The sequence below is a fragment of the Eublepharis macularius genome, chromosome 4, assembly GCF_028583425.1.
Source record: "Eublepharis macularius isolate TG4126 chromosome 4, MPM_Emac_v1.0, whole genome shotgun sequence".
Taxonomy (NCBI): domain Eukaryota; kingdom Metazoa; phylum Chordata; class Lepidosauria; order Squamata; family Eublepharidae; genus Eublepharis; species Eublepharis macularius.
The window spans coordinates 153,010,817-153,027,670 of NC_072793.1; the positions used below are offsets into that span (position 1 = coordinate 153,010,817).

The window sequence follows — 16,854 nt, forward strand, 5'->3', positions numbered from 1 at the left end:
GGTGGTCCCTACACTATGGAACAGTCTGCCTGAGGAGGTCAGGAGAGCTCCCATGCTCTTGGCTATCTGCAAACAATGCAAAACTGAATTATTCAAAAAGGCTTTTTTCCTCAGATAGGAGGGCGGTATTGTAGGGAGGGGGTCTCAGATGCTTCACCAATGAGTTGGGAACCATATGGGCTCCACTAATCGGTTGCTTTACATATTATCTGTTGCTTTGAATATGTACTCGTATATATGGCTTGTGCTTCATGTTGTCTAACGTCAGTCCAAGAATTGTTTCAGCAGTCCTTCAACCCTGTATTAGATCCTTGCTAATGTTATGTCTCTGTAAACTTGTATTCATCTACCCTATAAAATTGTTTATGGAAATTTCCTTGACACTGTATGGAAATGCCTACCTTTGTCCTTGCTACGGACTGTACTGATCTCACACTATGTAATCCTCCTTGAGTCTCAGTGAGAAAGGCGGACTATAAATAAATAAACAAACTCTGTTTCAAGCAGCCCCAGCACTTAAGTGTGAGTAGGTGGAGGTAATGAGAGGTGAACTGACTGGGATACATGGTGGTGGCTTGGAACTGGCGTTGCAAAGCAACCAAGCACTTTTACATTTCTGATGTGTTGGCTTAGCACCAAAGAAAGAAGATGGCTACTTGGGGTGGGGGTGGGGGTGAGGTCTTTGGCCCTGGGGGCTTCGGAACTTCTCTGAAGGCATGTCGTTTTCCTCCTGTACACTTAACAGGTACTTGAATGTGTTGTGTGTCCATCTGGTTAGATCCTAGAGATCCAAGAGGGCAGCATACAACCGCCGTTGTCACCTTTGCTGAGCTTCTCCAGGAGTGCCACCTTCCTTTTATCCTCTTCCTGGTTCAATTGGGTTCTAGCATTGCTTCCTTGAAGAGGAAAATGACATGGGGGAGGGAGAGAAGGGGAGAATCTTGAACTCTTTCCTCTCCTGCCTTTTTTTCACTAGAAAAAGCGACTCTTGAACTGATTTCAACCAGCAAGGAAAAACTTAAGAGGTATGTATACTTTCTCTTCAATGTGGATAAAAGCAAGGGCGGGGCCGGGGGTGGCCTTTTTCCAGTGAACAAAATGGAGAAAGAAGGGATTAAATTTTCCTTATCTCCCCCCACCATTCCCCTGCCTGATAAAGCAATCCTGGTAAATATATACAAAAGATTTTTTTTTAATAAACAGAAGAAAACATAACATATAGTTGAACCCTTGGCCCATAAAGCTCACTAGGTGACCGTAAGCCAGTTATCCTAACTTACTTCACAGGATGGTTGTTAAAATAAATAGGCCATGAGCTCCTTGGAGAAAGAAATGGTAACATAAATGAAAATATAATAGTTAGATACTGGGCTCAGTAGATAGCTAGTTGTATGTTTTAGTGTGTGCGCCTCTGAAGATCTTTGTGTTTCTGAGTGAAACTAATTCCCAGTTCAGTCTCTTCCTGATTTGCTGTATTTCCCCATTTTACAGCGGGAGAAACAATGGAGGCACAAGGCAAGTATGTGTCACATCGCAGTGACTCAGTAAGCAAAACTGGAAATAAAATGCTGCTGTACTGTACTCTAGCCCACAAGATTAACACAGAGTTAAATGAAAATACATAACAAAGGGAGAACTGGAGAACCAGTTGAACCAAATGCAACCCCCCCCCCCCCCACCATCCAATCAAAAACAAATCAGAAGTAAGAGAGTTTCTTTGGCATGATTTTTCTGGCTATATAGTCCCCGGAGTAGAAGAGAAGAAGCCCGAGCTCTCGTTTATTTATTTATTTAATTAATTAAAAGTATTTATATCCCCCCCTTTCTCCTGAGCATCTTTGGGATGGAATGCTAGTTAATGACTCTATACATAAAGTGGTTCATACATGTAATTAAATAAGCATTGTCAGTGCTAAGAATTCAGGAAACAACATTCTCCATGCAATCCTAAGCAAAGTTACTCCAGTCTAAGCCCATTAAAATCAATGAGCTTAGACTGGAATAACTCTTCTTAGGATTGCTCTATCTGGCATCCAGCAGAACAATAAAATACTCTGTGACCTCCACCTCAGCCTATGACCAGGGAGTGGCTCCTTTCAGAAGAGACCACATCTAAATACCAAGTGTTCTAAGTATTATCTTGCAGGAAGCAGCTCACTGTATGATGAAGGGACTTTAGAGTTTGATTTCAATACCACAGGCGTCCCAAGTGTTCTAAGCAATTCCTGATGTTCAGCTCCTATGGAGGAATCACTTGTTCTTGGGCAGTAACAATTATCTGTCTATCTACAGGCTCTCCAGACAGAGTTGCTTCATGATTCAGCCCCTCAGTAAGCGGCATCTGGGAATGCTGACCTGGCACAATCACAGGAGGGCTGTTGGCATTAGGAGAACTGGCATTTATCCGGAGCAGGCCCAGTTTCCTCAGTGCTTCGTCCCTAGGGGATTTCTGGTCTCTGGACAACGGCCCAGATTGTTTAATGGTTCTTGCAGCAGCAGCCTCTGTTGGTTCCCTGACATCAGCAGAGCTGTCAAGGTGGTGGAGGAAGCGAGAGCGAAGTTCTTGAACATTGACCCCAGACCTCATTATTGTGTCAAACTTCCTGAAATGAGTGGGGTAAGAGCTTCCCAGTGCAGGAGACCTTTTGGCTTTGGGATAATGAGGGTCAGATCCTCTCCTCAGACCAATGTCAATAGATTCCTCTGAAAAGGACTTGATCATATTCATCTTAGAAACAGGCTTGGTTGTAGATGCTTCCCTGGAGGTACTTTGCTGTATGTTGGCACCGACATTGCTGTTGGGTGGATCTCCAGCATCTGTACACAAACCAATGTGGACCAAAGAAGTTAGGAAGAACTAGTGCTTGTGAACAAAGTGGGAAATCAAGAGGGGTGGGATTTTCCTTAATTCCTGTTTCAACCCAGTCAGGTATGAGCTGCTTCACACATGTGGAATTCATGTTCAGTGCAGTGACACCATTGTTAGATCAATGTTTGCTATGGTGAACATGTGAAGTGCAAAGGCTAGTGTGATATAGTGGCTAAAACATTGGATTATGCTCTGTCAATCCTGGGTTCAAATCTTTACCATGCCATGAAGTTTGCTGGGTTACCTGGCCAGTCTAAGCCTAACCTACCTCACAGGGTTGTTGTGAGGATAAAAACAGGAAAAAAGTAAATGAGAATCATGTATGTTGCTCTGAGGTCCTTGGAGCAAGAGCAAGATACAAACACGGAAGACAGAAAGCAGAAGAGAGGTGGGTGAATCACATTATTTTGAAGTAAACTGCCTAATCTTTAGATATCTGTTTGTTTGTTTGTTTGTTTGTTCTGTGTGAGAGAGAGGGGAAGGGAGAAAGCAAGCATATGTGCACTGTGCATGGCTACAATTGGCTGTTGCCTTTCTAAAACATTCCCAGTCTCAACATTCTATCAACTTATGAATGATTTCCAACATTCCATGGCCTTTCCTCCTTAGTTCATAGAATAGTGAAATTCACTGCTGCCAGAAAGTAATTTTGATGGGGGAGTGGGCTGTTGGAAAGAAAATAGCTTAGGGTTGACTTCCACAAGAGAGAGTAAATAGGGTGGGGACTCCAGTGCAGCCTATGACCTCAAAGGATCACAGTCATATATTACTGAGGTGTTCTCCTCTCTTCCTCTGTGTGCTGTTCCTGCTCTGGATCAGGACCAAAGTGCAGTGCAGATGGAGCTCCCCTCCCCCTCTGCACACAAGTGGCTGGGGGGGGGAGATATTTGACCCCCTTGCAGAAGACCATGTAGTCTTCTAAAATGGACCAAATTGTTTATTTCCTGAACGATTTCTGTTTGGGGTAACTGTGTGTTGGGGCTGGGGGCTGGATTTCCTTCTGTACTGTGCCATAGTTGCCATCCACAGCAGAAACAGCACATGTGAAAAGAGAACACCCAAGTAACATATAATTACAACAGTGTGCTTAACAATAGTTTGCTCATATACTGCCCTTCTGGACAGATTCATGCCCACTCCGAGCGGTGAACAAAGTCGGTGTTATTATTATCCCCACAATACAGCTGGGGAGCTGGGGCTGAGAGGAGTGGCTTACCCAAGGCCACCTGCAGAGCACATGGCAGTAGTGGGATTTGAGCCTGCAGTGTGCTGACAGGGGGGCCTATATTCTGTGGTAAGGAGGTGCGCAGAGAGTTGAGGAGGATTAAATTTCATTTATTGACTAACAATAGCCACCTGAATTATATCCCCTAGAAGAGCTAATTAGCATAGGTGGTCCAGAATCCTTGGAAAAGATTGTGTTCTATCTCACCTAGAGACTCTGCTATTCTCTCTTCACCTTCATCATCTTGTAAGATCTCCCCTTCTAAAGTGTTGATTGTCTGGAGCAGGTACTCTAAACATTCTGCCTCCTCCGGACTTAGCCCAGAGAAGAAATCTTCGTCCTCCTTTGAGAAACCCTGGGGAGCAAGTACTGGAACCAACTACAAGCAAGAAATTAAGAATTAGTTCAAGAAACTCAAGAAAGCATGAAGTCTCATAAATATACATAGCTAAATTTCCAATTAATGAGCATGACTAATGGTAAACGGGAGACAGCAGACAAGGGGAAAACAAGCCAGGGAAAAGGATAGCTGGATATTGCTAATTCATTGGACCAGAACGTAAGGCTTAGGACAATCTGTATTGGGTGGGTTGGTGATTGATGATGAAGCATGCACTGTATGTACGTTTACTGTGCTTCTATATGTATCTACTTTACTTACTTCCAAGTAAATGAGTTTGAAACCCACACAGCTCTGTCATTGACTCATTGTAGATGTTTTGTGCCGGTGCAAAACAGTGCAGAAGTGCATTACGAAGTCTTCATGTTGCAAAGACTTCAGATCAGACATTCAATGGGAGTTTTGTGCCTCCTCGACTCACACAAGCCTTTCCCCCCTTGCCATTGGGTGCATGGACAGAAGCAGCTACGGCTTTCCTTCTGGGCTCTCTTCTCCTAAGAGCTCAATGGAGCTGCTATTGACCCTGCACCAAAACTTATGTGCAGCCATGCCAATAACGTGATTTTGCAAACAGAGCCGACAGCAGCTCCACGGGATGGTTTCAGAAGGAGAAAACAGCATAGAGGGGAAGGATGTAGCCGCTTCTGCCCCAGTTGTGGGGAGAAAAAGGCATGTGTAAATCTGGGAGGACAAAATTACCATTGAACATCTGATTCCATGTAATGTCATTGCTCAATGTGAAGGAGAAGAGCTACGAAAGCCCTGTACCACCACTGGCCCAGCTGAGTTTAAAGGCAGCTGGGGCAGGGGTGGGGCAGGGCCGCTTCCTCTTCCCAGGGCTGGACCTAATAAAAAGGCAATCCCAGCTGGGAGAGGGGAGGACAGACAGTGAAGCTGCCAAGGGAAGATGTTCTCTGCTCAAGAAAAGACTAGAGACATCTCTCAAGTAAGGGATTGGAGACAGAGAGGACAAGGTTGAAGAGAGCAACGCCAGGCAGAGCTGCTCCCTCAGGGCCAGCAAGCAGCCTCCTAAAATTATGGAAGGTATTGCAGACTCTAAAGGGCAGCACCCTTCAGTGGTGTGTGAAAGGGAATAAGCAAAGCGCTCACAACAGCCGATGATGAGGATGCGTAAAGGGGGGGGACTCTGTGCGATGGGTGCCTCTGCTGCCTGAAGCTCTGTTGAACTCGAGCGTGACACTCGATATACACAAGGACTCTGTTAATGTGAAGACTGGCCCCACCTTGCTGTGTCAGTGTCAGCCGGTGAAGAATTGCATCAGGCACCTTACGTGCACGTGCGCCACACATCAGATCATAGCATCACTGCGCTACTAAGAAAGGTGAAGCACTCTGTACCTGAGAAGTGCGGTTATTTCAACATAATGATTATAATAAGTGTCTGTACATAGTAATTATAATAATAGGTTCAGTAGTCATGTAACCGGAAGAGAATATGGCTAGCTAGTGATCACACCACAGGGCAGGAGGGCGCTATGATCAGCATTGTTTGAAACAACGTGGGCCAACATCTTTACCCTAATTAATTGCTGGCTATTTCTATAAACAGGGCTTTGCCCCTGATTGTACATATGACCAATTCTTTACACACACACACACTTTTTTTTAAAAAAAGCAATATCACTCTTTTTTGCAGGTCTTATGTACTTATCTCTCCATTCTCAGGCCTGCTTCTAATGCACATGGACTCAGGGGGCCTAGGGGACAAAATTCCAGGGACCCCGAGGGCCCATGCGACTGGAAAAATCATGTATCTTGTTTTCTTAGGACTTTTGGGTGTCTGTGTGATGTGAGAGTAGGGTTGCCAGGTCTGTCCCCCACCCCCAACAACCTATGAAGAATTGGGGGAGACTTAGAAGTTTGGGGGGATCACTGGCAATGTCATTACATCACCAGTGACATGCTGACATCGCTCCCCATGTACCCATAAGTGATATCAGCATGTTGCTGGGGAATATCAGGAATGCTCTGGTATTGGGGCAAAACTCTGTGGTTTAACTAACAAGATTTTCTGGGTACGAGCTTTCAAGGGTCAGAGCTCCCCTCTTCAGAAGCCTACAGTGTCTCTCTAAATGCTAGGATTGGTAGGCTGCCTACTCCACATAGACATCTTGTCTATTCACATGTGGAACTGAGGTTGCTATTTGTATATAAACTAGTAGGGGCCTGTGAGAAAGAGGACAGGATGGCTTCCTTCCTCCACCAGTGAATTCCCAGCATCCCCCTGCCCTCACGATCCTTTCAGTGATGAAGAGGCAACCTCATTTCATCACTGAAAATATCCTGTGTGGGAGGATCAGGGATAGGAGATCACACCTCATGGGGATTTGGGATCCCAGTTCCCAAAGAATTGGGATTCAAAGATGTTGTACAGCTAGGATTGCCAATTTCAGGTTGAGGAATTTCTGGAGATTTGGGGTGGAGCCTTGAGAGGATGAGGTTTGGGTAGGTAGAGGGACCTTAGTAGGAGTTGATGTTAGGGAATCCACTCTCCAAAGCAGCAGTTTTCTTCAGGGGAACTGATCTCCGTAGTGTGGAGATGTTATAATTCTGGGAGGTCTCCAGGCTCCACCTGGAGGTTAGCAACCCTATGCACAGCCCACTTCTCTCGCACGCTCACCCTCCCCACAGCCCTTCAATCGTTTGAGCTGCCTGTTTGCTTACTTTCAACCTATGGGTGAAGGTGAAATTTGCAGAGGCAGTTCCATATGGATGTGATACCGTGGAGTTTGTCCTCCAAAAGTGCCATTTTCTCCAGGGAAATTAACATCTGGAGATCAGCTGAAATTCCAGGACAACTCTAGTCCCCACCAGGAATTTGGTAACTCTGCTTCAGCCTCCAAGTCCAACTTTGGCCTGCATGTCTCTACGGTCCTTGGTTTCCCCTGGTGGCAGAAGGGCAGATATCTCTCCCCTCACCAGTTTTTGGAATTGGAGAAACAGTTGCTAAATCCAACCCATAGTGCTTATCCAGCACTTACCTGGTGTTCCTTTCCCTTGTGCACAAAATGCAATGACACTTTCAGAAAGTGATATCATTGCACCGGCACTGGGCCTGCTCCCATGCTTTGTGGGGGTGCCCAAAAGGCACCAGTACTCAGTACCAGTGAGTACTACCACAAAAATAAATCAATTACAACTATCAGTTTGCTGGGGTAGGGACTATAGACTATACTACTGTGTACTGTTTGCTGCTGTAAGTATGATCCTATTGGATAATTTCTGCGTTGTTTAATATGTCAGGTTTAGAATTGCTTATGCTCTGTTTCAGCATTTTTTCAGCTCTCTATTGGATTTCTGCTTGTTTTCAGTTATCTGCAAATCTGCATTTGTATATCCTATTGCATTGTTTATTGAATATCCCTGCTGTTGATTATATTGATTTACATTGTGCAATCAGCCTTGAGTCTCAGTGAGAAAGCTATACTATAATAAAATTTAAAGAAGAAAATTCCTATGGTCTGGAGATCAGTTGTAATTTCAGGCTATCTCCCAGCTCCACCTGGAGGTTAGCATCCTAGACTAAGTGGAGTGAGAGAAGGTACAGGCTTAGAGGTTGTTCAAATAAAGTTATTTGAATTATTAAAATAAAGCTGGATATTTGTTCAAAAACAGGCAGTTTTCTATAAAGAAAGAACATACTTTAAAACACCCTACATCTCATGGTGGCATTTTGACTGGGAAACTCAAGGTTTGACTGCTTCAGGACTTTGCCTCTGAACTCCAATTCCCTACCTAACTTTAAAGAGTTTTTATGGTTTGGCATTATTTATTGCTTGCTACCTTGGAGTCGCTATGTTGGGTGGAAAGGTGGCATAAAAGTGGTATGCATAAATAAATAAATAAATAAATAGGATTGTTCTGAGGTTATTGGAGTTATGCACTCTGCTCACTATAAGAGCTATCAAGCAACGATGAATAATAACCACTCCATATGGAGTACCATTGAAAAGCATTTTTGATAAAAAGAAAGGAAATGCGGATTTTGTTTGTACCTCACACTGTGCTTCTTTGTTCATTTGCGCAATTATGAGTGGCTTGCTTGTAGCCTCCTCAGGAGTATCCATTTCCAGTCCTCACAGAGGTTGTTTCGTTAAAACTACATTTTACATGAAAAGAATAGTGAGTGTGCTGCTAAGCTGAAACCATACCAAGGCTCTATTTGCATACGGTGCACCAAAAATGGTAGGTTTGAGGAGTTAGGTATAAATCCCTGGCAGCCAGGTATGTAGGGAAACTAACAAAGGCTATACATATATATGAAAGTAACACTGAAGTGCCAAGTTCTGCAAGAAAGAAATTCAATTATTTTGCAGGCAGAAAACTCAAAGTCCATGACTATGCAAATTAAGGCAATTATGCAAATATGTTTAATTTTGTACTATTATTGTGTCTTGCCGCTGTAGAATGTTGAATTATGGAACAGGATTGGAAAGTATGAGGCAAACTCTGGGATAGTGGAGATATTCAGTGTCCAGGGCATAAAGGTTGAAGAAGACAGGACAAGCAAGAAATGCAGATAATGTTGTTTCACATTATTATGAGAAACTCTTTTTTTCTGTTTAAATGGTCATTAAACTATGTTTCAAACAGAACAAGTCTTGGTCTTATACTTTGTATGAAATTGTTCTTCAGCCATAAATAGAAGAATGTTGACATCATACCAAGTAGTCAACTGGTATTGGATCAAAATTGACATGGCAGGAAGAGTGCCAAACAATATAGGTCCCGTTCATGAGATCAAACCCTCTACTGGTGGATTGAACAAATGCATAAACAAATTAATTTTCTTACACTGGCTCTTCGTTGATCTCTTGATATAAATGTTGATGTATATTGGCTGTTAATATAAAAGGTTTCAGACCTGTTCCACAGAAACTGGGGTGGGGGGAGACACTCAAAAAGCATTCTGGGACATCACATCATCATTTCCCGCTACATAACTGGAAATGAAATCACTGCATTGTGAGATGCTCCAGGATTCCCACAAAGCACTATGGCAAAGACCATAATCTGCTTTAAGTCTCAGTGAGAAAAGTAAACCAATGTAAATAAATAAAATCCTAGAGAGTCACGCAGTGTGGCAATGTCACTTCCCCTTATGCAGGCAGAAATGATTCTGCAGTGTTATAGGATGCCATTTTGCTCCCCTCCCCCTGATAGCCCATGAACGGAGGCCCAAAGGCTGCTGAAGCACCTGGTCTCCTGAATCCTAGATCAAGTATAGGCAACTTCTTTGGGCCAATGCTGAGAAAAAAGCAACTGTGAAGATGGGTCAGCAAACAAGCGTGGGGAAGGAGAGAGATGAGAACATTGGAAGCAAACTGAGCCCCAGGGGCACTGCCAGTACATTAAAAGGGCTTGCCTTGGGCCTGGTTGGTGGCTATATTGTTCTGGGAGATAATGACAGGCATAAGGCACGCCTGTAGCTTTTTGCCAGAGCCAGTGGCACTCCCAGTGCTTCTGGGGCTCAGCTGGATTGCTTGGGAGGACAGCTGGTCCTTCTTGCTGCTGAGCAAAATGGTCTGGCATGTCGCTATTTGGCACACGTACTGGTGGCCACCTAACCATGCCCTAGATTGTCTGTCATGCACTTCTATCCCTCACTTGAAAGTCTAGAGATTAACATGTAAGAACCAGGATCCTGTAGGACAAATGATGCATGTATCGGTACACGTATCATCCAGAGTTAAGACCTGAATCTGACAAGTAGATCAGAGAGATACAGGGATAATTAGTTTTTTTTAAAAAATGTTATGCTCAATGTCTAAAGGACAGCATTTTTTATGTAGCCACTCTGAACTCATTTGGAAGACTTTGGCAAAACACAACTCAAAAGGTTGATGGGAAAGAGAATCATATTAGGTGGGCATATAGTATTCCTGGAACCCACTTTTGATTGCAGATAGGAACTAGGGGATATATTTGGGGTTGGCATTAACAGATGCTGGAACTGGAGGATGAATGTGCACAAATGCTGCTCCGTGTGCTTGGAGCTTGCAGTCTCTCTGGGGCTCACAATGATTCTGCCTTAGCATAGCACCACTTGTCCCCCTGCTGCATCCCTAAGGTTCCTTCCTTCCAAAGAGCAGGGGGATATGATGACAGAGGCTTATGTAATCAGGCACAGGGCAAGGGAAGTTAGATAGAACTTTTTCTTCCTCTACCATAACACTTGAATTTGCAGATGACCGTTTAAGCTGATGGACAGCAAATTCAGGACGGACCAAAGGAAGTACTACTTCACTTAAAGAGTAGTTAACTTGTGGGAATCACTGCCACAGAAAGTATCAATGGCTGGCTACTGGTTTGAGTGGCCTTAAAAAGGGATTAGACAAATTCATCGAGGCTGTGATGATCAACTATATGAAGTCTCTGAATACCTGTGGTGGGGATAGATCAACAGATGAGGCTGTGGCCTCCCTGAACTACTTTTTGGTCTTTCAGCAATTTGGACAACTTTGTGAAATAAAATGCTGGACTAAATGTTGGGCTGATCCATTTCAACTGCCCTTGTATTCTTATGTTCTCATTCTGTAAATGAACAGAGGTTTGCAAAGAACCTTGAAATCCCCAGTGCACACTCTCAGCACAATCGCAAACTGATCTACACCCTTCTAAGCTCACGGGCTTTAGTGGATTTAGAAGGCTGTAACTCTTGCAATGTACATCTTCTGAAGGGAATCAGTCTTGAAAAGATGATCACGAACTTCCCACCCTTTAGGGAGCGGTATAAAATAAAAGCCTGTGAACCTCCAGTTCCCACAGGAGTCTTTAATCCATTTCATGAGCACTGGAATACTAAGTCCTCCTGTGTTTACTGATCACTGCCATCCCTGCCCAACAGCTTACAACTGAGAATGTGACTTTTGAGCTCCCCACTATTTCATTCCTGCCATCTCGCAACATCTGCTAATAAATGTCAAATGTAATTTGTATCCTTCTTCTCACAACAAACACATCTTTCCCACCAGCATTCCTAAGCAGCACCAACATTTTCAAAGCCAGCCCAGCTAGAGTGTGTTACTGAGAAAGAAAGAGGGGCGGGGGGAGGAACTCGGTGTGGATTGGGGCCATCATGCCATTGTTTTATGAATTATACTATAGCAAAGATCATGTGCAGGATCTGTCCTTCTCAGTTTAATATCGGAAACACTCTTGATTCAAGAGCTGCAATAGATTTTTGGAACATGGAAACAGTGTGGGAGTTTATCCTGCTCCCTCCAGGCATTGTAGCAGTACTGGAGTGCTTTCTGGAAAAAATAAATAAAAGAATGATACTGGTATATACTGGTAAACATCCCCATTCTAGAAAAACGAGGTTGGACTTGGACTAGGATCTGGGAGACCTGGAGTCAAACTACCACTTTGCCTTTGGCCAATCACTCTTTCTCACCCTAACCTACCTTACAGGGTTGTAGTCGGGATAAAATAGGGAAAGAGAACCACATATACTACTTTGAGCTCTGTGGAGGGAGGTTAAGATAAAAACAGATAAGGTAGAGGCAAAGAAAAATGGCTGAAAGCAAAAATATCTAAGCTAGGAATATTTGAAAGAGACAAAAAGAATCCCACAAACAGCCTGCTACGCACCCACACGCACCCACAAACAGCCTGCTACAGGCCAGCTCCAACCATACGAAGCACGCCCCTCCCCCGCTCCTGATATGCTCAACAAAATGCCACTGGTGATAAAATGAATCACATTGGTGGCCTTTTTGTCTTCCACGGCCACGCATTCCCCTCCAGGAAAATAATAAAAACAAGTTGCTAAAAAGGTACCATTGGATGACTTCCCTGCAACACACCTTCAAGTATCTCTCTGCTTTTAGACAGAAAACTGAGTATAACAGAAATACAAAACTGAGATGGCCTTTATGGTTACCTGTCTGGTTCTGCAGCCTGCAAGTGCATTATTCACTGGCTCAGGTGTTGGGAACAAAGGCATCGCGGCCAGTGGGTCTGTGCGCACTCTCTCGCTCTTTCTCTTTCTCAAGGAGGTGAGTGACTGTTTCCAGATGGATAGGATAGGATGGGAGGGCATGACAGTGTTTGTTTGGCCTCTCAATGACATGCAAATAAAAAGAAATTTCCCTTTGGCACCCAAAGGCTGAATCAACATCAGCCTTGCCCCACTCTTCAGCCAAGCCGCTCCTTTTCACAAAGCAAAGGGCTTCACTCCTCTGCAAATAGTGCAGTGAGGCGGTCTAGTACAATACAGAGTGGAGTACAAGCTTGGCGATTGCAGGTAACTTAGTGACTGGCTCACAGGTGGCAAGGAAACACTCATTGCCCAGGAAACAGCATAATCCTTCACGCCCCATGGAATTACCACCTCCACTGAACGTAGCTGGATTCAAGTATCATATTCAAATACCAACCTTAACAAGATATTTCACAGCTTGGTTTCAAGGCTTTGAGGCAACGGGTTTTCTGTGAGCTCCCCCAATACCCCTTTGTAAAGGGAGGATGTATTCCATCCCTAGCAAAATTCACTGGGTAAACCAAGTCGTAGTTTTGACATCCCACCCAATACTGAGAGTAATTGATTCCCATAACTCTGATTGCAGACTTCTTTGCAGTGCCACCATCTTTCTCTGTGCAAGTTCTACACTTTTAACAGATACACAACAGGCAGAAATCTCCCAAGTGCCATTTCATCCAGACAAGCATCAGTCTGGTAACTCTTCAATGGAGGCACAATCAATAAATTAGAAATAATTATACAAACTCAAATAAAATATTATATAACAAACAAACAAACATAATAAATTCCCTACTCTCCAACACATTTCCAAAATGAAAATAAGGGAAATACTTGTAACTCTTGTATTTCATAACAAGGATTGCAACCAAATCCCTCCACTGAGTTAATGGACCCTTATTTCACATTATGGAAGGTTTTTCTCCACTTGCTGTACATTCAATTATTCTTAACTGTTTGTCTTCTGTTGAGTTTATAGTCAAGTTTCTTAAAGAAATATTCAAGAAACTAAATATTTATTTCCTTCAATAGTGCTCCAGTCAACATAGAAAGAGTTCCTAGGTGAAAACTAGGGATAAGAGTTTCTTTTCCCAGGTCTCCGCCAGCTTCCTTATTATACAAATGAGGCTAGGCAAACAAGGGGAATTAAAATTAGTTTTCTTCATGGAACATGGTACATATTTGCCAACAGCCATAAAGAACTAGTGTTCTCACAATGATAGTTGCCATATTGCCAGGAAATCCAGGAACTTTTCACCACCACCCCTTCCCTAGTAAAAGCAGCCACTGGCTCACACCAAACCATTTCTCTTCTTTAGTTGCCCATTGGTCTGATGTGCCTTTAATGACTTTGGACAATTCTCTACCTCAGTTTCCAGTATGAACATGTAAAATTGGAGTAAGAGTGACCTACCTGCTAAAGCAACGTCCTATTGAGTAAAGCACCTTAAAGCTTTATAATAAATACTGCGAGACATTATATTTGCTCTGAGTGAAACCGTTACCTTGACACTGTCCTCTGGACTCTGATGCTTGCCAAGAGGAATTTGCCTCATAAACTTCCTCGTTCACTTTCTTCAGCAAAAGACCAGGCTCCAAGGTACAGCACGCTTTTATACCTTCGCAGTGGCACAACAGCTAACAAATGTGTTTTATTAGTTTGGAAGTTCCCCCCAGGATATAGTCCTCAGGCACAGGGAATGGAAACATTGCTCATGGTCGGGTTGGATCTGGTCAGTGCCTGTAGGGATACCGGAGAAGAGGGCCACACCAAGGATAGAGCAAAGAACGGTTTGAAAACTCTTGCTGTAGGAATTGCCTGATACTGTTATACAAATCCTCCTGAAGAAGCTTCAGCAAAATGTGTACGGGCAGTATACTTGAATAAAACAACTGCTTTTCACACTGCACCATTGTTTTTCATTCTTTGCAGTGCTTGTGTGAGACTTCTCCTTCTGGGAACCCTGGAGTAGTCAGATTGGGTCTGGGTCCCCTCCCTTTGTGTAACAGTGTGATGTGAGTTGCAGGTTCTCCTCAGTTCACAATGTGCATAATGTCCCATTTGGATCAGGGCACAGAGCTGAAACAGACGTGACAAGATACCTAGGTTCAACTCGTCTTCTCTTACCTCAAGGTTTGTCAGGAAGTGTAGGCGTCCTTGCAACTTAAAGTTTAGCATTTACAGAGCAGCAGGGAGGGAAGTGCAGGTGTGGGGTGCCTTTCCTCCCACTCTCGAGATGCATCGTGGCATTTTCCCTTCCCCGCTTACACGGAGTATCGCTTCATTTCACCCTCCCCCTCACCCGGCCTGGCCCCTGCAGAGCAACGCCTGGCTGCACCGGGAGAGCCAGGAGGAAAGGCGCCCAGAGCATCTCCCCCCTTCGCTCGCCTGGCCCCTGCCCAAAGCCACATGGCCCAGAGCTGCATAGCCCGGCGTACTCTGCCTTTACCCCGATTGCATGGACCGTTGCTCCACCCACCCCTTTAAACTTTGCAAGGACGCCTACACTTCCCAACAAACCTTGAGGTAAGAGAACACGAGTTGAACCTAGGTATCTTGTCACGTCTGTTTCGGCTCACAGGTACAAGTGGAGAAGGGGATTTGCCCTCTTCCTTCATTTTCGCAATCTGAAATGATCCAGAGGGAGGTGGTATTTTTCCTGTTGGGAAAACTCAGGGAAAATATAAGTTACCCCACTGGACCGGATAGCACCCATACTATGATCAATTCAGGTCAAGGGGAAAAGTACAATTGGGGAAGGAGAGGAGACTGATCTCTAGTGCAGATATCAGTTGTAATTCTGGAACAATTCCAGGCCCCACCTGGGAGCTGGAAACAATAGATCCTATACAGATGGAGAAAGAAGGCTAGTGAGGCAGAGAAATGCTATCCAGCCAGTAGAATTGCCAACCTCCATGTGGGTGTCACACAAAACAAGCCTCCCTAAATAGAGAACTGAAACAAAAAGTGGAAACTCACAATCCGGGGGGGGGGATAATAATTTGTTGTAGATTTCGACAATATAATATATACCAGGGCTTTTTTTCAGCGGGAACAGGGTAGAACGGAGTTCCAGCACCTCTTGAAAATGGTCACATGGCTGGTGGCTCCTCCCCCTGATCTCCAGACAGAGGGGAGTTTAGATTGCCCTGAGATCAGGGGGCAGGACCACCAGCCATGTGACCATTTTCGCCAAGGGCAATTTAAACTTTAAAAAACTCCCCCCTTGTTCCAGCTGACCCAAAGTGACATCATTGTGCGGTCCTGAGTTCCACCACCTCTTTTCCCAGAAAAAAGCCCTGATATATACTATTATATCGGCAATATAATAACAACTAAGGTTTACAATATAAATTTTTGTTAATATAGAAATGTAAAGTGTACAAGCGCTCAATAAATTAATAACAATAAATTGTATCTTCCACATAAATATAGAGGTAATATCCCAATACAAAAATATATCTGTATACACAAGTCTTCTATGAGACAGTCAACGGCTGGAAAATCCATATAAATAAGTCCAACAACACCTTATGATATATATTTTTTGTCTTCTTATAGGTGCGTGGATACAAGGTGCTCCAGGCAAGGTATGTATAACTCCCACTGGTAAGTAAAAGACAGGCCCTGGAGTTACAAGTGATTTCCAGACTACACAGAGACCAGTTTCCCTGGAGTGAACAGGAAAGTGTGGCTGAGCTCTTAGGGCTCTGTCAGGTGAGAGAATGTATTTGAACATTTGCATTTTATTCATGCTAGTTACATCAAGAAACACCCTACATAATGGAAAAGGGAAAGGGCAGCATACTCTGCCTTGTGTGGGTTGAGGGGAGGAGATGTCCATAGTTGAGTGATAAGGTTGCCAGGCCATGCCTAGCAACCTAGTGGAGGTGTAGGGAGGGGGAACATGGGAGATCTTGGTGTTGCATGAGCCATTATGTCACTTCTGGGGAAAACTGGAAATGATATCATGCCATTCTAGGAATCTCCTGAGACTCTACAATAAAACCATAGATTTTCTGGCGATTCCTAGAATGTTGTGACTCCACTTGAAGGTTTCCCCCAGATGTGATGTCATATACTGCTATTTAAAAAACCTGTAGCCATTCCAAGTGGCAACGGGCAACAAGGGTGCGCCAAAAAGAGGTCTCTTGCCATAGAGGAACCCTAGACTGTAATATTTTTAAAAGGCAGGTTTTTGAAATGGTGGGGACTTTTGACATATAGCAAGGATTAGCATTTATATAGCCCATTTCAGGTTTTCAAAGTGCATCACAGCATGATGCCTCTGTAATGCATACAGTAACTGTGCATTATTATATAACTGAAAATTCATGGGGCTCAGAGGGAAAGC

The 16,854-nt window shown here is 43.9% G+C and overlaps 1 protein-coding gene and 1 pseudogene across 3 annotated transcripts; one reads left to right on the top strand and one right to left on the bottom strand.

Moving 5' to 3' along the window:
* Positions 1-1,773: 1,773 nt before the first annotated feature.
* LOC129326993 (uncharacterized) lies at positions 1,774-14,081 on the bottom strand. 3 transcript variants are annotated; one of them, XM_054975355.1, is made up of 4 exons: positions 14,005-14,081; positions 8,511-8,614; positions 4,302-4,473; positions 1,774-2,817 (listed from the first exon to the last, which is right to left on the bottom strand). In XM_054975355.1, exons 2-4 carry the CDS (start codon positions 8,580-8,582, stop codon positions 2,240-2,242), a joined length of 822 nt encoding a protein of 273 aa, XP_054831330.1. In that variant the 5' UTR covers positions 8,583-8,614; positions 14,005-14,081; the 3' UTR covers positions 1,774-2,239. The 3 variants fall into 3 exon arrangements, with proteins under 3 accessions (XP_054831330.1, XP_054831328.1, XP_054831331.1); XM_054975353.1 differs by lacking the exon at positions 14,005-14,081 and adding an exon at positions 13,914-13,963; XM_054975356.1 differs by lacking the exon at positions 14,005-14,081 and adding an exon at positions 12,401-12,552.
* LOC129329453 (U2 spliceosomal RNA) lies at positions 11,599-11,772 on the top strand (annotated as a pseudogene).
* Positions 14,082-16,854: the final 2,773 nt, after the last annotated feature.